At 39.8% G+C, this 25075-nt stretch overlaps 1 protein-coding gene across 6 annotated transcripts in view; it reads right to left on the bottom strand.

The window, feature by feature from the left end:
• CD44 (CD44 molecule (IN blood group)) overlaps window positions 1-25075 on the bottom strand; it is a 46840-nt gene that overhangs the window by 19365 nt on the left and 2400 nt on the right. For all 6 annotated transcript variants that reach the window (XM_088166785.1, XM_088166780.1, XM_088166781.1 and 3 more), the window contains exons 2-6: window positions 9541-9706; window positions 6272-6408; window positions 4897-4968; window positions 4061-4303; window positions 3096-3191 (exon numbers count right to left, since the gene is read on the bottom strand). In XM_088166785.1, the coding sequence (XP_088022911.1) occupies window positions 3096-3191; window positions 4061-4303; window positions 4897-4968; window positions 6272-6408; window positions 9541-9706 (714 nt within the window). The remainder of the gene's footprint in view (window positions 1-3095; window positions 3192-4060; window positions 4304-4896; window positions 4969-6271; window positions 6409-9540; window positions 9707-25075) is intronic.

Below are 25075 nucleotides of genomic sequence, written 5' to 3'. Positions count from 1 at the left end.
GAGCTGGATGCAAGCACCTTTGGCAGCCCCAGGAAAGAGCATGCTCCCTTTGAGAGCAGCCATCCAAAAGCCCTGTGGGGCTTTTAGCCTCTCCAAGTTCCATAGGGTTAAGGAGTTCCTTGCAGGGGAGAGTAGATAGTCTTTGAAAGAGAGTCCTGAATGAAGAAGATGCACCGACATGGCATAAAATCATAAGATGGAAGAATTATCCATGAAGCCAATGCTGCCAAGAACCTGAGCTCAGAATTGAGGCCATTCTATTGAAAAGGCACATGCACTCCCCTTGACCTGATGCTGCCAGCTAATTTTACACCAGAACCACTTTCCAGGTAGGCATTAGTATTGCACAGGGAGAGAGGCGCAGCTTTACTCCTATCATATCACCAATCCACAACATTTTCTCAGAACATAGCATATCGAATATTAAGTTCAACAACTTTGTGATAGATATTTCTGAATGGAAAATGTTTTTGCTTTAAAAAGTTACAGCAATCTACAGCCTTTTTATCCACTGTATATCTAAATAGGTATTGGCATGCAAATAGATATAAATGTGTCTGTCTCATATGGATGTAAAAAATCAGAATTACTGTTCATGTAGGTAGCTCATTAATCAATAACAGTCCTTCATCTGATTCACGGCACACCTAGAGATGAATCATAATTTGCAAATAACAAAGAGTAAAACCTGTTTTGGCAACGAGCGAAAGTAAATGGTAAAGTATTGGTCAACAGTGTATTAATCTGGACCATTAACTTTATGGAGAACACCACCAGTGATGTCCAAACCCAGAGAAAGAATGTGATGTTTTAATGATCTGAAGAACCAGGAGCTGTGCCAATTGCTCATTTCAAACCATAACAAAGAATTCTTCAGATTAAGCTAGATATATTTTCAAAAAACTTTAACTTTACAAATGAACTGTAGTACAGGTAGAGAGCCACCAATTTGGTTTCTTACATTAACACTTTCTAGAATTAGATAGATAGATTTTCTTGTCTGTCTGTTTGAAGATATATGACAAATACGTTTCTTTACTTATTTCTTAATTTTCTACTTCTCTGTCTGTGGGATTTTTCTCCGGGAAATTAAATTGTGGCCAGGGTATTCCACTGAGCCTGTACTGCTATATGAGCTAAATAAGAGATATTGGGATATGGCTTTATCTTCTTTTTTGGACTGTTCTCCATGTCACTTTCTCCTGTGCTACTGAATATTTGATGACTTCTCAGAGAGATGCACAGCTTATACTTTACCTCTTTGTAAAAGGAGTGCTAGGTTACTGATTAATTTATAATGCAGTAAAATTAAACTAAATGAGTTAAATGTTTTGGCGTTAAAGTGATGTTGCTGTAACAGCCAAAGTTGCCAGGTGCATTACTTTCGTTATCTTGTTTTTTTTTTTTTCCAGAGAACCAATTTATCAACCCTAACCCTGTAAACAAACATGCCAATGCTATCACTTCTGTGATACACATTTATCAGTGTTGACACATTTTATTACATTGCTCTATAGTTTCTTTGATCTTTTCAGATCTTAAATATCTCTTGTTTTCCCTTTGTAAAACAGTCTTGCCCATGAGAGAGAACTGCGAGCAACAGGAAGGGACATACATATTTAGGACCAATACATTTGATAATCAACTACTAAAATGAAAACAGAAAGTGTTCCTGTACAGAAACAGTACACAGGTTTTTGCAGTGGGTACAGAAACACCAGTACAAGGAAACATTAAGTCACACATGTACACAAAAGCAAACATAGAGGAAGGAAAAATCACCATCAGAGTAAACCAAACTCCTCACTTTTACAGGTGGGATTTTCTGCATCTTTCACCCCTTACAGACAATGTTTTGTAAGGGAAGCTTTCAGTGGCAACAAGCACCAGAAAATTCTCTACGTTTTTCAAGGTCTGGGGTAAAATGAATATTTCTTCTTCCATCTACATACTTGTAAGGCATTACTAACCTTCACATGTTCTGAGAAAAGGTGCTTGAGTTTAATAATGTATGTATTTTAGCAGAGCCTTTGCTAGCTGTGTAATGCATGCAGTCATTCCTCCTCTATCCTGTGATTTCTAAATACAGTGATGAGGACACCATTTCTCCAAGTCACTCAGACCATTTGACCACCTATCAGCAACCAGCAGACAATTAAGCAAATTCCTCATGGATTCCCCTGATGGGGGAAAAAAGAGAAAACAGCCAGTGGGAAGAAACTTTCATTTCTATCAGTTTGATCTTTACTACAACATGCCTCAGTAGATTTCCTCTGTATAATTAAAATGTTCTCCCTTTAGGTTCACTTTATTTTCTGTGGCAAAGATCTTTATCACTCTAACCATAAGAACTAGTGTGAATGTATGTACATTATTTCCACTTTAAAATGTGGAAGAGGACTTCAAAAGCTTTTTATTTGTTGTAGCTGCTGTGCACTACATATTTGATAAAAACATCACAAGCAGTTTTTCCAACTCAGTGAAGCTATTTAAGGACAAAGAAGAGAAAATGGCTATTGTTCTTTTGGGTCCTCAAAGACTGTGGAGCCACCATAGCCTCCAATTTTTTCTTATGCATATTGCCAACAGCAAGGATGAAATGAGTTTCTGCAGTGCACAAATGGCTTGGCAGTTGGAACTGCCATATAAAGCAGTGCCTTGGTTAGCAAGGCCATGGTTTTGATATGGATTACCTACATTCACAACCATAAATAAATTAGATTAACATCACGAATCTACAAAAATACCATTTTCTACCTCAGAAATAAATTGATTTCAAGTGAAGGTTGTACTAACTAGTGATACCTCATAGAGTAAGTAGGTGTGATAAAACAGCCATGGGAAACCCAAAACAACAACCTTTCTGAGCTCAAGTACAAGCATTGAAGCAAACATACTGTAAATTATTTTGCTCCCCTTGTCTCAGAGAGTGAAGTTCATCTCCCATTTAACCAATCTGGAAAGCAGAGTATTTCAGTGTCTTTCCAATTTTTGAGGTGTATACTTTACCACTTACCAGAATGCCCTTCTGGAAGAAGAAAGCAGCTTTAATGTGATCTATATGTAACATAGTTATTATGAGACATAAATCTTACTAGGACTTGCAGGATACTGTCCGTCATCTTCTTCATGGAAATCGCCAGCCACCGTCCCGAAAGAGATGCCAGGTGACACAGAGGGAAATTCATCATCTGTATGGTGATGGATAGATTATTACTATTCCAGTAGCTCAGTTGCAATGCAGTACTCACAAGCACTTCATCTATTCTACCCTGCAAGCTACATTCCTTCATTTATTGGTCCAAGAAAGAAGAAAGGTGCAGACCCCACCTAAGCTCACCTTACTGGCACAGTAAGGATATCACTCAAACAGAAAATTTGAAGAGGAGAATGTATTACAGTGATAATTAGTATTCCAGCAACCATCTGTTCATGTGATACAAGATCTCATTGCAGCTGTACACCATGAGGACAGGGATCTTAGAGCAATGAGTGTAGTTATTCATATTTCACTCTCATGAGATATACGCTGAGATTTAGTCCAAAAATCTAGACTATGCATGCAAGTAGAGATGGCAACAGAAATACACAGCACATGCCTTGGGGAATGTGGGGAATGTTTCTGATCCTAGTTCCTTAGCAAGAGAATCTTAGGATTTACCTTTCATGGTGCTAGCTACATGTCAAAACAAGCATAACATGCCATGAGTATACCACCAGTGAAAAGTAATTTTATAATCCTAATGCTCTTGCCTTTTTTTTTTTTTTTTTAAATTTTATTTTAGTATCTATTGAGGATAGTGATGCAAACTATTGGTATCCTTTACTGGTAAGTTATTGGTGATTTGATGAAAACCTTGTAGCCACACAGTAAGCTTTACTGTACTTAGAGGATGACTTATACCTGTGTCCCTAATGTTCAGTGGGAGTGAGTCTTTCAGACCTCTGATAATTTCAGCCACACAAGCAACATAAAAGATTAAATAAAATAAGTAGAAAAGAAGATGGCATTTATATTTGGCAGGGCCCCACGAAATTAGTGGCAGCCTAGCATCCTTACCATAATCTTTTCCAGGAACTCCTTTTTCACCTCCTCCAGAAGTGTGATCTGGCACCTGTGAGACCGGAGTCGGGCTCCCATAATACGAGGTGCTGGTTCTCCTGATGGAGGCATCCAGGGGAGTTGTCTCATGGGCTGACCCACTGCCAGCATTTTCCTCCTCCACCCCCGAGGTGGAGGACTCGCCGCCGGCGTGGCGTGTGCCGTCCGCGTTGTACCGCGAGCCGTCCGCGTTGTCAATGACTGCAAAACACAATTGAGCACCAGCTGCCAGGGGGCCACAGCAGACAGCAGCACCCAGGGATTAATACCAGCCCTCCCATCCAGCCCAGAGCATCACTGAAATTTGTCTGATGCGTAGATGCTGATTTATGTATTAGTCGCATTTGTAGGGCTTGACCCGCATCGCTTATTTTTATCAAGCTGCTTGATTTTAACATAAAACCTTGGCATTTGTTAAGACAATTAGAATTTAAAGTTGAGCCTTTTTTTTTTCAGCTTGCAGCAGCTTTTCCAACAAACAGCTCGAATCAGATGTAGGAAGGTTGCAGTCTTGAGCAAATTCCTTTATGTCAAAGGGATGTTAGCAGCTCTGATACGCCAAAAATGTCAAATACCTACATAAAAAAATGTTTGGTACCCTGAGATTTACCAAACTCAACAGGCTTTAGGGGAAGACAAGTGACTAGTTGCTTTAATATCTATTGAACATCTCTTAACTGCTTTTTCTTATGCTTGGCTTGGCCTTTTTTTTAATATTAGTGATTGTTTATGTGAAAACAAGAAAAACAGTTACAAAAAACTGAGCAAGTGCATCTTTCTAATCAGCGCAGTACCTGTTTCATCCTGATTACTGAGTAAAGAAGTATCTATTTTTACAACTGGCTCACATGTTTTATCCGCCGTTTCTGTGAAAGAAGGAAAATAGAAAGGATTAATTTGAAAAAAAATGGATTAGAAAATCACGTGTATATCCACATAAATTGTACATAATTACAAAACATCAGCTTCAGATGAGGAGGATTGAAAACTAATTTCCAAACAAATGTTATTCACTGACATACCACCTTCCCAAGTGGGGCATTTTGAGATTGTTCTGTCAGCTGACAACGAGATTCTACATTTCCATAACCATTCCAGAAAAGGGCTGCAATCAATGCCAGTTAAAACAGCCTTATGACCCGGTTTCAATGCAGTCAGACCCACTGCCATTGTGGCAGTGGCAACTCTAACCCTTTTCAGCTGGCAGGACTCTGTCCCCTCCATGGAGGGCTCTGCAGAGGCAGCGTGTGCCCAGCTCTGGTGAGCACTGCTGGCTCCTGAGTGCCCCACTTGGGGCTGGTGTACGAGCTACCTGCTCATGCTGCTGCTAGGGAATAAGACTTGGGAGGAGTCATAAAGATCTGGAGGGGATGGACATCACCATAGCAGTCCTCTGTGAATAATCACCTGTGAGTGACACACAATGGCAACTCACATGACACTACACCAATGCAGAGATTTTTAATTGTATCACTACCAAGAACAAAATCAAAAAATATCACTGCATTCAAATCATCAATGAACTTTTCCTGCAGCTTTCTGTAAGAACTCTTAGACTTTCCTAATAATTTACTATAATATTTCCAACTATTAAAGGGTTCAAAACCTTAGATGAACACGGTCTGCTGCTGACGCACATTGCTGTCCAGCTGCCTCACGTGTAAACGGAGATTTGCCTGAGCAAACACTGAAAGAATCTGCAAACAGGAGAGCAGCAGCTGTGTCCATGGGCTTGGGATGGCCATCACAGGCCTTGGAGCTGCTGCAGGTGGCAGCCACTCCTAAAACACAAAAAAACCCCTGGTCTTGGCTGTAAAGCTCATGTTCTGCATGAAGAGAAGAGCTGTGCCATGGCTGACAACAGTGATGTCTCTCAGATCCACTGCTGCAGTGGTTCACTTCACTAAGCCATTATAATGAACTGTTCTGAAGCTGAAAGGTTTGTCCCAAGGCCAGAAAAGTGATTTAGTTCAAAACACACCGATAACAAAACTGTCATTGCTGACATGACAGATACGCTTCTAGAGACTGACAACATGTATTTCTTCTCAGCTGAAAACCAGGCTATATTTATTATATAAGCCCTCATTCCAGTGCCTTAAATAGGAGATTAACTATGTTATTTTTAGTTAATCTGTTTCTAAAATGCATCATAAATCATCTCCTTACCTGTCTCATTGTAACAGTATGCATCATACCGAGCAGTTGTATTTGCTGAAAGATGGTAAATGCCAGTGTTATTTGCCGCACAAAGATGATAGGGATTGATCCGTGGGATAACAATATGACCCACCACGAAACCATACCTGTGAAGAACAGAGGTAAATAAACCACATTTCTTACTATAGCAGATGTCACCTCAAACCTTAAAAACCTACAAAGAAGCCATCACTTTTTAAATGTGCATGCATTTATTCATACTGTTTTGTTGCTTTTTTTTTCCTTTTTCATTTGAATGTTCCTTTCTCGCATGCAGCTACATCAGCCTCCTGTCACTCAACATCATTTTGTGTTTAATTTCCAGACGTAAATCCATTTAAATTAAACATGCATCTTATTAGCTAGCTAGGGTGATCAGTTCCAGAGCAAGGGAGTGAAAGTGAGGGAGGTGAGTGCACCTTTTATTCAGTGTGAGTTCGTTCTATCTGACACTAAATTCCCATTCTTTAGGGATTCACATTTTCATTGCTTTGACATAACACACCTCGCAGTGACACTTCACACAGAAATCTTGAGGGCTCAATTTATGGTACCTGAGCAAGTTTAAAGAATGATTGCAACACACATAATTTTCTGCAAAAACTGACAGCCTAGTAAAATATTCAAATCCAAGACCCATTCATCCACAAATTCTTCTTGTATCTTTCAGTTGAACAGTGTGATTATTGTGCACAGAGCTCACATAATTCAGTGAAGACTGTGGTTACATAAGGTAAAATACATTATTACTGTTTTGCAATCCTGTAACACCTGATAGATTCCAACGTATTTAACTGGAGACAGAATGGTAACAAGAACTGGGGTTTGGTTTGGGTTTTGCTTTACTTCTTGAGAGGAATGATTTATCAGCGAGGACTAAATGTCACAGCTTTGCAGTTTTTTATCTGTGAACATCATTCCAGTTTCACATCTAATGTGCAGATACTTGCAATTTTGAAACTCGCTTGTAGGTGGAATTATAAATTGCTTTACTCACACTCCCAGCTAAGCTTACAATGCTGACAGTTTACAAACCATTATTGACCTACTTGTGTTATGTTCTGTTGATTCATCTTATTCACATACATTTGGATGGTTACATGCAGTATATTTTCCCTCTCCTACTCATGTTTAATAAGAGCTAAAGCTTACTGACAAGGACTACTTTTAAGACAGGATCAAAAAATGAAAGTAATAGGGTAGGAGGGTTGGCCAGAAGGAAGGGAGGAAGAAATCCTATCCACATGGCTTACATGTTCAAATCTGTCCTCCGGTAAACTGTGAATTAGGGAAAATTTGTAACATTAATTAAAAATTACAGCTTCCTCCTGGAAAAAAAAAATCCCTCTTATTCTTTCAATTGCCTTTATATTTTAGCTTTAGAAAATACTTTCCATAGTTTAGAATACTCATAATTGCTTGCATAGAAATCTCCACCCCTACGTATTTTTTAGGATTTGTGTAGTGCTGGGCAATTCAGAATGCTATGTATGTTCAAGTGCTAATGTCAGAAAAAGAACATGCCTACCGTGTTATGAAGGACTTTCCCCCCAGAGCAAAGAACTGTTTCTAGTCTTTACATGGTACAATATTAAATTACATTTCCAATTCTGATGGAATAATCTTCTAAGAATTCTCTGATCACATATTCCACCACCACAGTACTTGTGATATGAGCATGCCAGAACAGGAAATAGTTGCAAGCAGTACTGATGTCAGTACTGTTTCTCATGGTACCAGAGCAAAAGTCTTAACACTTTGGAAAGATGTCCACTGAATTTTTCTGTGCCAGTTAGAAGATGAATTCCATTTCACCATGTTTGCTGTTTAAGTTAGACTGCAATAAAGCTGAAAATCTGCTGACGTTTATTTAAACTCCATGATGGTGTGCCACCATGAATCTCCTGGGCTGCAGTGATCATGCAGTGGTGGAGTTTGCAGTCCTGACACAAATGGGTGAGAGGAAGAGTAAAGTCAAAACCCTGAATTTTAGAGAAGTAAACTTCCAGCACTTCAAGGAGGTAATCAATAAAAAATCCTGGGAAACTGCCCTCAGGGACAAGCATGGAGAACAGAGATGGAAGGATTCCTTCCAAGGATTCCCTCCATAGAGTGCAAGAGCTCTTGATATCAGTTTAAGAAATCAGGAAAGCGAGCCAAGAGACCTGCATGGACGTGCTGGGACTAAAGGACAGGAAGGAAATGCACAGGCAGAGGCAGCAGGGTACCAATACCCGCTGGGGTATAGACACTGAGAGCAGCCTGCCCAGGAAAACCGGGGGGTTCTGCTGGGTGAGAGGCTGGACACGAGCCAGCAGTGCCTGCTTGCAGCCCAGAGAGCCAAACTCATCCTGGGCTGCACCCAAAGCAGCACGGGCAGCAGGTCAAGGGAGGAGATTTATCTCCTCTGCCACCACCAGGATTGCTGAGTCCAGCTCTGAAGTCCCCAGCACAAAAAGGACACGGACCTGAGGAGGGTCATGAAGTTGATCAGAGGGACCAAGCACCTCTGCTGTGAGGAAACACTGAGAAAGCCTCGCATATTTTATATTAGTATTCACCTAATTTTTTTAAATTAAAAGTTTTCTGTAACTTCTAGTTTCTTGGTCTAGTTATTTTTTGAGAAACTGGGCACTCTGTATCATCCACGTGTTGCCCTATACATCATTAATTACAGCAGGTAATCAGGTCACTTGACAACGTGATTTTGGGATTTGTTATAACTCCTGTAGCTGTCATCTGAAACATTCACAGATTACAAAAACACACTGATACTGTGGCTGCTTTTTCACTGGGATGTCAAGAGTTCATCCCTCACAGTACCACCTACTGCTTTCTACTGTTCCCTGGTAAGACTGAGCTCCATGCACTGCACACACCACCCTCAGCCTTTGACCTCACATCGGGTCCTTACTTTTCACATCCTTATCTTACCAATTGTTCAGTGGCACACCAGGATCTGAGCATCTTCCTAATTAGCTCATTATCCTGTGAATCTCCTGTTACCTTTAGATTTTATCTGTGAGAGGTTATGATTTTTTTACAAGATAAATGGCAAAAACTATATGAATCAAGGACTTACTTGTTACTGGACCCAGAGCAACTATAGACATACACAAAGATGTTTTGTTCATTACAGAATATAACTTATTTAGCTAATCTTAACCTCTACAGTAACTCAAATGTAATTATTCCACTAGTGGTGTCATGACATATTATGTTTTCAAGAATTTCTTTACCTGCAAGTTTCAAATCCAAGCTCATGAGCTTTCTTCAGCTGCTCTAGTGTTGCCAAGGTACTGTTGAGAGCTCTGCAGAGTTCAACTGCTTCAGATCGTGTGAGACTGTAGCGACCATTCTTTTCCACATGAAAAACTCCTCCATATCTGCAACTTACGTTGAATTCTGTGATCAAAAGAAAAGAAAAAAACAATGTTAACAATTTAGACCTAATGCTTCACTGAAGACCTGGAAATTACTTATTTTCAAGTATAATGCTTTCAATGCAAACCCACAACAAGTAACAGCTACCAATTACTTCAGAAAAAGCACTGCCACTTTCAATCACGTTTTGATATTTCCCCTCTTTGGGCTGAGGCATGAGCCAAATCTCCAGCATTCCCAAAAATAGAAGACAACATGTTTTTATGAGGTATCTAGGACTTTTAACATACCATTAACACTATTGTGCAGATGAAAGGGTTAATAATAATAATATCAATACAAATTAGAATACTCATGTGCATAGAGAAAAATGGGGAAACAACAGGACACTTCAAAGCAATGTGAATTATTTTTGCTTCTGCCCCACCTCTCCCTCAGGAGAAAAAAAGCAGTTGCAGCTCCAGACTACAATGACAACTGCAAAGCACACTTCATAGGAGTAGCTATGATTTCCAGTGCAAGGAGGAGCATGACTCATTTTTATCTTAATTTTAATGGAAGTTCCATGTGCAAGAAAGGGAAAAATAGACCAGTCTTCTCCAATATGCGAAGGGTGTGTCCTTACTGTCTATTTGAAAAAAAGATGACATATAAAAACTGTTTTTCTAAAAGACACTAAATGCAATTCATGCACATTTGTACTGACACATTCCTTATAAATAATGAGCATCTTCCCTAATGTAATTTTTCCTTGACAGTCTATTATGTTCTATAGCATAGATGTGAAAGCAAATGATAGTAATCAAGGCATGCACTCTTTCTTTAATTACTTTTGTCCATTCATAAATTGATGTTATTCTATGCACAGGGTATCTCCTCTGTGTAAACTACTAGGAACATTCCTTTCCATAGCTCACAGGAAACACTCAAGGAGATAAAAAAACCAGGATTAGATGCAGACAGGTTGATGCATGACAGGACAACTATTATTCATAGCATAGGTATGAGTCCAATAGAATTGAAACTTATTTGTCCAAAGGAGCTCAAAAGCTGTGCATACAATCTTGAATACCTTTACCATAGGCAGCAGAATGAATCATTACTTTTACTTGGATAGCCTTTCCACAAAAAGAGTGGAACAAATACCTCTTCTCCAGCCATTCCCCCTTCCCCAGTATACTGGCTGACAAAAACATTTAATTTAGAAAATAACCATTTTGTATTTCAGATTTAACAGTCTTGCTGATTACAGTTCTTAGTGTTTTTAATATTTTTATTATCATGTGTCATTAAAAAACATATGGCCTTTCTGCCACTCCACTGCTATGGGATGGAGCTGCTCTCACATCTGCCACACAAGTGGCTTCTACTTTGGCTCCAAATACTTCATATTCAAAGTCTGACATAGTCTTGGAAGTCATCCAGTCAGTAGCTGTATTAAGCATAAATGATCCAGACAAGAAAAAGGTTTCTCTTGAGTTTTCCCTTCTTGATTCTCTCTTCCTAAAACACACTCTGTGAGGCCCGAGAATTAATGTTAAATATGGGGATCAGATCACAAAGTTGTATTTGATTACTTTAAACCAAATCACGAGCTCAGTGATTTTAGAGAGAAATTTTCTTGGAGCATCAACATCTTTTCTGATAATTTTAGGCTAATTTCTAAAAAGCTTTCAGTGTGAAAGCAGATACCACATACACTTGCTTTGGGTTCCACTCGATTGCAGTTAATCCAAGATTCACTGAATTACAAAACGAAGTTCACTTTTGTTTAGAGTGAGTTGATTTAGCTATCATCAAACCTCAGCCCATCCCTGGTTTTAAACACTACAATTTATGCTCTGTTACCCCTCTGAGATCCAGTCACATCCAGAATTCCACTTAGAGAGCCAATTACTTAGACTTCTGCAGTTTAGAAAAGCAGGCTTATTGACACAAACAGGCTTAATGGAGCTCCACATGTGTGCATTTTCCATGGAAATGCTCAGCTGGAGCGGACCCTGCAGGCTGAGTGCACGTGTGCTGCCCAGCTGCACTGCAGGCAATGCCCAGGAACCCTTCTGCAGCCTGAGAGCCCACGTGGGTGTCCAGGAAACTCCAGGCAAAAGTGTGGCAATCCAGTTCTCAAAACTGGGTTTGAGGACGTCCAATTGCTTGGCACTGTGCCCTGAAGTAATGCTGAGACAGCATCCTTGTTTGCACTTTGATGGTATCTTCCACACCCACTATTCCAAAAGTTCCACTGCTGTGGCACAGACACTGCTCACGGAGAGCTGAGCATGGAAAAAGGACCAAGGCAGCACCCAAAACTCACATGGTGTTTCAGCCTAAGCATATTGAGTAAATTCAGCATCTGCTCTTTGAAGGCAGCAATTACCCCATTTTAAAAGATACAAAATGCAAACCCAGAGCTATCAGGGAACACGGCATTTTTACTGTACGGTCTCAGATTTTAACATTCACACAATGGGGAACCTTTGCTGAATTAACAGGAAAAAATCTGATCACACCAATAAATAGCATATCAAAAATAAATGATGGGATCTAAACTAAATTAATACCTTAATTTTTTTTTTCCCATGTTGAGGTTTATAGAGTAATTTTGAATTAAAGGAGATAACTGTCAAATTTAAACCAAAACACGTGTTTCACCTTTTCCCATAGGACAGGAAGGTCAAATCTATTAATTCTGTGTTGATTTTACTTAGCTGGCTTTAACAGAATTATGCAAAAGATGGATTTTTTATTGTGTTCCATGAGCCAAGGCAATGTAAAACTCATTCTGCGTGACAAACTATTGCTTTTAACGTATTTGCAGCTTCAAAGGGGCTGACTCAGAGTGGACTCACAGTGAAATCACCAACAGCACGCAAACTTTCCCTCCTTCCTCCTCTTAGAGCTGTCTGGCTCTGGGGCCTGACAGGACACAATCTTTCCTTTCTTCCTTCATCCACATGATTCGCTGCAGCTGTTTAATAATGACCCTTGAAGAAGGCAAACAGTGAGAAATACGTCTGAATTGTCATAATCATTAATCTCACCCAGACCACGAGATCGGGTGACACAAACCACAGCCATGGAACGCTCCTGTCCTGTGCTGAGCTTTATGAGCACGGAAAACACAAAATTTCCACATAGGCCATTTCTGCTCATCTTTGCTGGGGTTTCTGGTGCCCTCTCTCAAGCAGCTGCATGCAAACCTTTCTCTGCTATCCTCATTCACGTACCTAAACCAGGTTCAATTAATACTTTTCAGCCAAAATCACTAACTTTGGTTCCCCAGACAATTTGCTAGCTAGAGCCCAGTGGTGGGGTAGAATCACCTCACACAGAATAAAGAGCATTGTCCTGTCAGAGAAGTGTGAGTTACACCCTGATAATTAATGTGAGAGGCTTGTTAGAAACTGTCACTGTAAGAAACCAGGTGCAATTTCCATTTCCACCCAGATTCTGCAACCCTTATGCATAATGAGTAACACTGACTCACGCTAACTCTTCCCACTGGAATTGATTTTCCATTAAAATTTTTGGTATACTGCAGGGACATCTCATGCACTACTTCCTGCTTTTCATTGTTTTAAGAGACACCACTGGAGGTTTCATTCTCAAGGTGGACTCTGCCTTGTGTTTGAGGAAAAAAAAAAAAAAAAAAAAAGCAGTTCTTTTAGCAACTGCAGAGATACATCAAAGCAAACCAAGGGGAAGATTTGTGAACATCCTGCCCACTTGAACGAAAGCACGTGTAAGAGCTGTACGTGCTAACAGACTTCTCAGTAAAACCACACACACTGAACAGCATGGCAACCAAGAAATGTTGGGGGGATGTTTTTGTGGGGATTTTCCTTTTCAGTTTGTGGTTCGAGATGATTGATAGGTCACCAGGATGTGCTAAAATGGGGCGGGCAACAGTGACAGAACTAGAGGTTTGACAGAGCATAGAGTTTTCATTCTCATTGTTTTCATAGAATATAGGATTTACATTTACTGCAAAAACTTGGTTCTAAATTTATTACACTGATTTCTAGCTCTAGGCACATATACATGGGTAAATGTTCCCTTATAATCACAGATTATTGAATCTTGTAGTGACACTTCTGAACAGGAACAACCACCAGCTAAGCACTGAAACCTACATTATGAATATTATCACCTGCTTTAAACGTATGCTAGCAATGAAGTAACAAAAAGTAACATACTGGAAACAGATTAAAATATGTTTAAAAGAAAATCCTAGTAATTAGTAGGAGATTCCTCTTCAGGAAAATCTACTAATTGGGCCATATGAGTCCTAAAATCTGAGGAGGTCTGGACAATCCAGATCTTGGCTTTCAGTTCAGACCTATCTCTAGTTATGCCTGGTTTTCTAATTGTTTCTCGAGAAAACTACTAAATAAGAATGCATATTTTATTTCTGACTTGAGGAAATGGCTTCTGAATACAAAATTTCATATGGGATAGGTTCATGAAACATTTCAGGATCCAAAACATTTTGTCAATGTATGCATTAGATAAGTCTGATTACTGCCATTCTGACATTTGCGAGAACTTAAATGTACAAAAAATATCATTTAGTGATTACCTAATACACTACAACACACATGGGCCTGGAAGGCATTATTTGCTGAATATTCTACCTTTTTTTTTAGAGTCTATTAGTAAAAAACTTCACTCAAGCCACTTGCAGCCCAGGCAACTGTAACAGGATACAGAGGCTTTTACCTTTATGTCAGAAGTTGGACTAAAGCCCAAGTCAGTGATGAAAACCACTGGATAGCTGTTTGCTAGGTTATGTAAAATGATTCATTAATCCCAGCCACAGTCACTAATAGACACGTGTCGACATCATTAAAACACACCTATACTTGAATCCCTCGGGGCATGGTGGGGAAAGGAGCACTGGGCTGGGAAAATAGGACTCAAAACTGGGATGACTGCACACTGATCAAAATTCAGAAGTCAAATTTGCAAGATCAACGTGAATGAAGCAAGCAGTCCTTTATCATCCCTACACAAAAGCGCCAAGGATCAAGCCAAATGTGTCATCATTGAGAGTGGCTGGTTTTGTGCTCTTCCAGTTATGGTATTCATGTTCTGCTAACCAGCATGCTCTAAAGAAAGTAGAGACAGAAATCTAGAAATAGAAAGAAATCTAGAAATAGACCACCTGCACCACAAGTAAGGCTTTTCCAGAGAGTGACAGTGAAAGTAAGTCTTCACAGATTCTTAGGAGTTGTCCCATGAAATACTTTCCTTGGAGCATTGCCAAGTTGTGAAACCTACAATGATTTATAGGAAATACGTTTTTAGATTTAGTGGCAATAAACCGTATTTTTGGTTTTCAAAGTATACCCTGTGGGTACTTAAATAAAGCAAAATAAGGGGTTTGTATTTCAGTTTGAAACTACCCTTAATTCTCAAATTAAAATAATTCATTTGCACAAAATAAAATAAAATCGCTTAAGAAAGTCAGGTTAAAATGTTTACATGGCTGCAATACATGTAGATGGTTTAAGGAACCCAGACAAAAGTTTCTCTCAGGGCTTTTTTATAATGCCATATTTTCGTTTCAGTTTGGCATAGAAAAATGTTGTAAGCCTTGAAAATTTTAATGGGAGAGGAAAACTCCACATAATTATATCCCTAATAGCTGATATTCAGGGAGAGAAAAATTCTCTGCACACCTGGCTTTTTAAAGACAGCAAAGTCCAGGAAAACACCATAAAAGGGATTTACCTGCATGTTTGCAAGGAGCTCCTGCTATAAATAGAGACAACGTATTCTTAGCAGTTGGGTGTGGTGACAAGAAAGAGAAGATGACTCTCCATAGATCCAAAGGTGTAAAGTCAGAGCTTTCTTTGAAGTTGTGCCTAAGCTGTTTCTACTACCCAGGTATATTTGGGTACCCAGTAATTCGGTCTGAAAAAAGCAAATAAGAGTGTGGCTTTCTCACTTTCCTGTGTGCTGCTAACTGCATGAAGAGTCATGAGACAGCCGTGCTAACCTTGAGGTCCAAGTGGATCTCTGCCGAGAAAAAGAACCATGGCCAGAGGTACTCACAGAGGCCAGAGGGAGGTTCTCCTTTCCCCAACAAAAATTAGCAAGTATTCCTTGCATTTCTGTCTTACTTCTGGGAGTGCACACTGGAAATGGGACGTGGGACAAAGCTCAAGCTGCTGACTTTCTTCCAAATTGTTGTTCCTAATGAATCCTCCTACTGATCATCAAAGTCATCGTCTCTGTATCTGTTTACTGATGGGCAAAAATCTCCAGTCTCTTAACTGACAGCTCTCCTGGCTACTGCTTTAAAACCATGGGTGTGGGGGTAGTGCTATTAATAAATCAAGCCTTCACAGAGTCACTCAAAATGCAAGTAAGCACAAGAAATATGCTTCAGTCCTCAGCAGTTGCTGTAGGAAGAAAAGAATCTGCTAATGCATCTTCCAATCATACTTTATCTGCGTGGCAACTGTTGCTCTGGTAAACATCCTGAGCGAGCCTATTCTGTGTCATCACTTATGATAAACCTCCTCACTGCTGACATTAATATTAGTCTTTTTTTTTGCAATAGTCTCACCCAACAGGGAGCTGAAAGTTTTCGGGCTCCAGCCGAACGTGGTGCAGCTGCGCAGCACCTCGGGGGAAAAACTGCAAGCAGTGATATCACAGTGTGCAATTAGTTATCTGATATGCCCCCCTGGAAATGATGAAAGCACAATCACCATTGCTGACACGGGGAGAGCTCCAGGCTGTACACTGAGCAGTCTAACCCCAAAGGCTGACTAACCAGGACAATCAGTTGGGATGGGTTCCATGCAATCCAGGTGAAGAAACACATGAAACCAAGCTGGAGAATAGTAGCTGGGGTCTGATTTTCACTGTCTGACCGATTTAGTTATTTGGGGTAAAAGTAGTTGCCACACAGAGTGGCTCAGCAGACAGATCCCCAGCCTGGAGCCCAAAGGGCTTTATTCCTATTCGCTGCTCTGTCACTTCCCAATCAAAGAAAGGAACCTCAGGAATCTTTTCAAAAGCTCTGAAAGCCAGCCAGTTAAAACAGAGATAACATTACTCTGGTAGACATACTGAAAAAAAGGAAGCTGCTCAGAATATGCTTCACAGAAGTCAAAGGGAAAGTTCTTATGCAAGCTTGTGATGGAAGAGAACACTGTCACATTCACTACTCCCTTCGTTTTTCCCCTAATACAAGAACGACAGGGATCCCACAGCCTATAATCAGATTGCCTAGGCCAGCAGGAAACTTCTCCTAGAGTTTTTGGTGGCAAAATATTTCCATTTTCTGGACTCTTTTGTGACTCTGTCCACCCATACACTAGGGTTTCAAGAATCTTGAGATTTATACTGAAAATACTGACTAGCAAGAAATTTTCCTAAGACGTATGCAGCTTATTCATACACTAAGCTACATGAGCAGTTAAATATCTTTAATAATTCTTAAGGCCTTAGTTATGCATCTTTTAGAACTGGTTTCATAAAAAGGCAAGTTTAGTAACTAGAGTTTGCAATAAACATTAGTATGTACACAATGCTGTTTCTATCACAAATATAGTGGGAATACTGATATTTTTGCTATTAAAAAATTATTTAAATTTAACAATTCATGAGAGGCAGTGAAAATTATCTCGCTTGAGGGAAGAATGAGAAAGAGGAACTGGCAGTGTGGCCTTGATGTTCTGTGATTTCAAATACTACATGAAATCCTACATATATTTAAGCAGTGGAGATCCATAAAGGCAATGCACTATTGCTTTCTTGTAATCATCCTCAAATAGTGAAGCACCATTGTTTCCCAAAAGTGCTGGAATCATTGTGAAGCCAGTGATTTTGTTGTGATGCTCACTGGTTCTAGTAGTTTGTTTTAAAGAGATATAGCTGGATTTTACAAAAAGATCCAGAGCTAAATCCACGTTTGAATAGCAAATAATACAGTGACAGACCTCAGTCCAGGTACAGTGAGTTCTATGACACTGGATTAATTTTGAGCAAGAGTCAATTCAAACATCAGTTTGGGAATATGCTATATTAATAAACACAAAATTTGAGAGAGTTACTAATTAAAAAAGCACGATAATATTCCCCCCCCCACTCCCCAAGGACATTACTTGAAGCAAAATTCATCAAGTGGTTTACCAAGAGCACTAGACAAAGCACCCATGCAGGACATAAGAGCACAGGCTGGGAGAGAAACTCATTGAGAGCAGCCCTGACAAGAAGGGTTTGGGGTTTGTCATGGATGAAAAGCTGGACACGAGCCACCTGTGTGTTCTCCCAGCCCAGAAAGCCAACAGGATCCTGAGCTGCATCCAAGGGAACGTGGCCAGCAGGGCAAAGAATCAATTCTTTCCCTCTGCTCTGCCCTCATAAGACCCCACCTGGAGCTCTGCATCCAGCTCTGGGGTCCCCAAAATAAGGACAGGGACCTGTTGGAACAAATCCACATGAGGGCCATGAAAATGACTGATGGAGCACATCTCCCACAAAGAGAGGCTGAGAGAGCTGGGATTCTGCATCCCAGAGAAGAGAAGGCACCAAGGAGGCCTCACTGCAGTACTTAAAAGGTTGGGTTTTTTAAAAAGAGGGAGAGTTTTTTACACAGACAGGTGATGATAGGACAAAGGGAAACAGCTTTAAAATGAAAGGTTGCCCAGAGAAGCTCCACTCCCGGGAGTGTTCAAGGCCAGGTTAGATGGAGCCCTGAGCAGCCCCACGTAGAGCATGGCATCTCTGCCTATGGCAGGGGCTTGGAACGAGGAACTCTTTAAAGTCCCTTCCAACCCAAGCCATACTGGGATTCTGTGATGTCTTAGAAACAGCACAAGTGGCTGATGCAGTGAGGAATCACTTTTCCGGGTAATTTGCTACCAATCATTGTGCACAGATCCTCTTGTCTTCCCTGAACAGCCTAAAGACACATCTTTAGACATGCCTTGCTATAACAAACTGCTAAATTCACCTGACTCATAAAACAACTTTCCTGGATGGGTGGGAGATATTGGGCTACTTCCCAATATAGAAATCAATTCAAGATACCGAAACCAGTAAGCTAAAAAGCAAAAGATAAGTTTCAATTAGTCATGTTGCCATGGCTTTCATTGTGGATATATTTGTATCCCATCAGGGGTGGAAAAAAGGTGTCAATGCCTTGCATTTTCTGTGAGTCAACAGTGATGTGATTGTGACTGTGTCGATAAAATGGCATGACCTGAGCACTATGAGTAACCAAGTCAGACAGAAGACTGATACTGTTAAGAAATTCGGTGTAGGTCTACAAAAAATTGGTTGTATGAGTGTTTCAAAAATTCGGAAAATACTTACTCATAAGGAGTATTTTCTCACACATATTGTTCAGCTGAAGGAAGGATTGCACAGCCAGACTCAGTGATGGATTGCCAAACAGTAACTGAAGAGAGTTTCCTGTTTTTATGCTAACAGTTTTCAGAGAATGCTCTGGTCCTCTGCGCTCTTGTTCACTTCCCATCCAGTAGAAAAATATTTGCACAAGAACATTTTTGTTACGATTAATCATAACGCTTCTTTCATCTGAAACAGCCCCGTGTGTGAAATCGTACTTGCTTTCTGAATCTGAAGCAAAAGAGGCACTAATCTTGTTGATGAGACAAGTGACTTTGGAGAAGATGTTCTATTTACAGCTACATTGCTGTCTCATTGCTCTCCCTACCTGTGAGGTGGGGATAAAAACACTGACTTCCCATGGGCTACAAAAATCACAAATCATTATTTTCTGCTGGCAGCACGTTTGCCAGCTCATTTCTTTCTCACTAGTCGGGAATATTCTTTCTCTATTAAATACTACTATATCTGGACTTCAAATTTTAAGTTCTAGGGCAATTTAAATACATTCAGTCTGACTCCAGCTCTACTGAAGGTGATGATGAAATCCACCAGATAAGGTAACTCCCTCATGACCAAATGTTGTAATATTTATGTGAACTCTGTGCAATGCAAGGAAAAAAAAAACGCAAAGAAACAGAACAAAATTTCAACAGACACACCATCTACTTCCAAAGTGATGCATTGAGAAAGCCTAAAATGTCAAATCTGTTTCAAGAATTCAAGTTCTTCTACAGTAGTCAGAAGAATCCAGCAGATGACAAACAGAAGGAATACATCTCAGACACGTTCTGGTGCTGAAATGTTTGAATGTTTAAGATATTATAGGATATATTGAGGGGAGACCACACATTTTTGTTACTAACGCCCACCTTCAGCTTTGAATATGTGGATGGGTATCAAATAAATGTTATTAATAAACACTTTTGTAGGTTATTAATGGATATAAACCTTGCTGGGGCCAAGACCTTCAATGCTGTGGCTATGCTATGTTTTTTATTGGGTTTGTGATAACACAGAAGCTGTGGCTATGCTATGTGTTTTTTTATTGGGTTCGTGATAACACAGAAGCAATTGAAGCAAATAGCATTTTTTACTAGTCAGGCAGAGAGAGCTTTTTAAATTTTTCCTCCTTTGCTCAGCAAAAGAAATTAATTAAAGAGTTTATTCATTTGCAAACACAAAGATTTGGATAGAAATTCTCCTATTCTTTAAGGGCACTGTTGCAACATCTTACCAGTCTTGCACTGTTCTTTATGCAATAGATTGTTTATGCTGCACTTATTTACAACAGGTCTGGTCCCCACTAGAATATATACATAAGTAATAGGAGTTGTTAAGAAATATAAAAGAAGAAGAAAAACGATCTCCAGCTCCAGAAAGAAACACAAACTACTTGTTATATGTACTACCTGAATTAAAATAAACTCCCATCAAAGCATTATCAGAAAGCAAATTCGGATTTAGTCATTGGTCTTAACAATCTCCTACTCACAGGATATGGCTCCTCCTGGAAAACTGGGCAATTGGGCTTTTCCTACTCCACATGAACCCAGACAGAGAGAAAACACTGTCTAGTGTATATGCCTAGAGATGCCCTGAAAAATCACCTAAAAAAACCGTGCTGATCCTAATCTTCCATGATGCTCTAAGATTGCCCCTGCTTCACTGTTTAAAAAAAAAACAAAACAGTTAATGCTGTGCTCTGTTCAGTGCAAGCACACACAGTATCACTACTGGATGATGTGTGAGACTTGGCAGGTCAAGAATTTGTTGAGAAAAGAAAGCAAAACTACTGTAATCCTTTCCCACCCAAAAAACCAGCCAGGAAATTAAGCCATAAGAAAAAAAAAAGGAGTGGGGGGAGGAAAAAAAAAAAAAAGAATGACTAGAACTGATCTTGTAGAAATGTCACAAGACACAAAAATCATCATAGAAACTCTTAGAAGAGCTCTGCAATATTTCATACCACAACAGGGAACAAATGAATCCAGGGTTTTACTGAGACAAGCCACAAAAGCAGGAAAGAAACTTCTCTCTAGGCAGTCACCATGGGAATGTGTCTCACATGCTCAAAATGCTGGGCAGTTACTACTTTTAATACAAGAATTGCCAACGGGATAAGTGCTTCTCTAAAACCTTAGCCATGCCTGCTCAGTGATGAACTGGAACCACCAAGTGTCTCTTCTCAGTAGGCTATAAAATGATTTGGTTACATTCTGGAAAAGAGGAGTTTAAGGGTTCAGAGCTCAATATGCAATCTCAAGGAGCACATTTTTATTTTCTGTGCTAGGAGGTATTTTGCTCCTCTCAAGAAGATAAAGTTTCTCTGACTAGTGCAATGGAAGAGATGTATTTTGTTAATACTAATCTTCCAAAGTCACTGGATGCTCCAGCCCTACAGCCTTTCCCAGAGCATCAAGCTTTAAGTACAAACACCTCCAAAATCTCAGTAAGACAGCCGATATTTATCACTAGGAAGTACCGGTTTAAACAGGAGCAAAACTTGACTAAATTTAAGACACTGTTCTTCAGCTGATCATTAAATAAATTCTAAAGTTCTTGAACCTGAAGAAGTGTTAACTCTGACAATAGGGCAAAAGATGTAAGTCAGTTCTCACTTGGCAAACTGCTTCAAACATCCCTAATCATAAAAAGATCAGCACAGAATAAGAACTCTTTAAGGAAGCTCTACTTTGCATTTTCTGTTGTCTAACAGGAAACAATTGCTATTGAACTGAAAATAGCTGCCAGCCTTCAGTGTGTCTATAGATAGCAAACAGACAAGTAAACAGGATAAAACTGTCAGAGCAATAAAGTTTTATCTGATTTTTACAGAACTGCTACTGGCGAAATTGATTTAAACAAAATATGTATTATTTCACTTCCATGTTCTAAGCGTTCCTATATGTCAAATTTATGTATGAACAACATATAGGAACTGAGAACAAAATCCTACATTTATAAATATGAAGACTCGTCAGCAAAATAAGCCTTTTTTCTACATTTCTACATTCCTACATTATTTACACGTGCGTAAATGACGGAAAAGGAAAAGGACAGTAAAAAAAAATGAAGGACACCTAATCAAGCAGCAGGAGGAAACAGAAGGAAGTGAGTGAAAGATGCGTTCAGGGCCACACCCTCAGTGTCTTCATCATTGATGGATCGCGTTTCTTTATAATTGGCAAATACTGCTTTCCCTTAACCTGCCTGGTTACCTGTGCCATATTCCTTGTGCAGGAGCTCTGTCCAGAGCACCAGGAGGGAGCTGGGCAGACCCGGCTGTCCTCGGCAGTGACATATTTGTGTCACTCCCTCGTCTCCAAGATGTGAGCTGCCCGATGGCAAGGAGTAGGGAAATCACTCCCATCCCAGTTAACCTCTCACTTCTGTATGGGAAACCTGCAAGAAACTGCTCATTACGGCTACCCACACACACCACACCCTGCTTCTTTACAGACACCTATCCATTAACAAAAATAACAATAAAAAAGCCCCCTAGGGAAATGTACTTCTGAGAACCTGTTTTTCTAACATGCTGTCACTGTGAGACATACATAATTAACAAAAGCTATGCTCGTTAGTTGTTTTTTGTTTTTTTGTTTTTTTTTTTACTATTATACGTTCTGTCAGAGGCAGCATCTTATTTACGAAAGCAGGTATTTAGTAAAACATTAATTGTAAGTTGAGGATTGCAGGCTAATGCCCTTTTCCTAGGCAGCTGTCAGCATGTACCCTGGCAATCTCTTTTATAACCTTCTCACACTGCTTTTGGAACAGTACCATTAGCAGAGAGAGAGATGGAAGTTTTAACACAGCTGTTGCATGTCTGGTGTTTATTCTTTCTTTCTTTTTTTTTTTTTTTTTTGAGACACAAAACAGACTCTTAGAGTTTCCAGCTACCAAGCTACATCAATCATCAACAGAAAAGAGAAAAAAAAAGCGAACCAAAGTATTTTCCAAACTCCAAATGTAAGTAGAATTCAGGTCTTCTCTGTGATTTTTACTTTGGGTTAGCATGCCCTGCTTGTGCTTTCATGTTTTTAACGGCTAAAACTGTGGATTATTCTTCAATTCCTTTTGGAGTTTTTTTGGTTTTTGTTAATGTTTCACAATATGAGAATCGGAGGTTATTGTACCGAAATAAGACTGCCGCATTATATAAAGTTGCCAGTGTTGTCATGTAGAGCAACTGGAAAGTCCCAAAGCCACTGCTTACTAAAGAAAGTTCAATTATGTTCCTAATTGAAAGCACAGACTCAAAAAATGACTGCAGGTTTCGTTAGGCAGGAAACAGTCGTGGATGTTTGAACTTTAAATTGCAATTAGCTGAACTTTCTGTCTGGCTGGGAAGCCTCTCCAAGGAAAACCCCTCTTTTTCTCAGTTGCCATCACTTGCCTGCAGACTCATTCACACGAGGAGGGCTCAGCCGTCAAGGCAGGCAGGGAAATCACAGCCAGCTGCTGCTGATATTACTGCTGGGGCACTGGGGGAGGAAACTGATAACACACACACTGCGCTGGCACCGCCACTGTGGGCAGCACCCGAAATGGCCACTGATAATGACAGTGTCTGAGAGCTCTGAAATGATCATTACCTCTCTCGGGAGGGACAGATGTCTGTTAAGAGACGATGGACTCTCCTGGAAAATGACCAGCAGCTACACCAAACTGGCTTCCTGCCTCCAGCCGTGGATAACACACAGAGAATGGTCCAAACCATTTATCACAGGCAAACCCTGACAGGGAAAGGCAAACTGAATAGACTGTGGATGTGTTCTACTTTCTAGCAAGTTGGAAACTTCCACATCTCTATTTTAAGAATTCCGTTTAACGCTGGCAAATTAAATCAGCATGCTCCCAGATGCCAGCTGATTCTAAAATATGATGTGTTTTGAGCACCATTAATTGCCCCAGTGCAATGCTGCATTGTTTTCAAAGCAGGCAAGATTACTGTGATGGGTCATGTTTGTTTCTCAATTATCCTCTCTGTGAAGTTACAGTTCACAGATAACTACAAACATTTAGCCTTGGTCCTGGAAAAAACAATTTTAGAGGTGAGTTTTGCTGAACTCCTTCCCTTGCTCTCTCACATAATATTCTCTTGAAAATAAAGGACCAAAGTGATATATGCAGGGGAGAATTATCATCTTCCATATTGACTGTATTTTCAAACACTTATCCCTTAGTTCTGGAACAAAAATATGATGCAAGAAGACCAGAAAGCGGATGGAGAAGCCTTTTTACAGCACTTGGAATATCAAAAAACTTTTAAATTCTTTGACTGATTTACGCTCTCCTCATAAAAGAACTCCACATTGCTTTTTCTCTGCTTCTCTACAACGTGTTTTACCACCAGTCAACTATATTCAGAACTAATATTACCAAATATTATCACATCTTTTCAACAAATATTTTAGGAGTAATGAGCTCATGATGTTTATCTGTCTACCATAATGTCATGATGTCTCTGACTCCTGGCACATTCTTGATGCAGTCAAACCTCATTCATGTTTAGGTGATAGACGAATAACTAAAATATTCACACTCTCTTCAATTCAGGCCTATAAAATTCATGGGAACTCTTCTGGAAATAAAGATACACCACACAGGGATGAACATTTTGTTAAACCTTGGCTAGAGCTACCAGTGGTTTTAAAAGCATTTACTTAAAGAAGTTCTTCCTCAATTGTAACGATGCTATCTGTCCTCATTAAGCCTTTCTCCGACTTCCTATTTTCAAGGTAATGGCTCTTCATTGTGGTGAATACCAGTACCTAAAGAATCTCCAAAGACTGCAAAACAATCCCCTGCCAGGCTTTGCTGGCTCTGTGTGTGCCCGTGCTTCCCGGGCAGCTCCATAACCCTTCCTCTAAACAATGATGGAAAGTTCAAGTGACCTCTTAATAAAGTCTAGTTACTCTGCAGCTTTGGGAACCTGCCAAGACACACACTGTAAGGACGGAGCGAAAATGAGCTAGCACAAAGAGCTTCTTCAAACGGCTTTATTTACAAATT

This window comes from Sturnus vulgaris, chromosome 6 (genome assembly GCF_052056855.1).
Source record: "Sturnus vulgaris isolate bStuVul1 chromosome 6, bStuVul1.hap1, whole genome shotgun sequence".
Taxonomy (NCBI): domain Eukaryota; kingdom Metazoa; phylum Chordata; class Aves; order Passeriformes; family Sturnidae; genus Sturnus; species Sturnus vulgaris.
The sequence above is the reverse complement of the archived record's forward strand: the minus strand, read 5'-3'. Positions and strand labels throughout refer to the sequence as shown.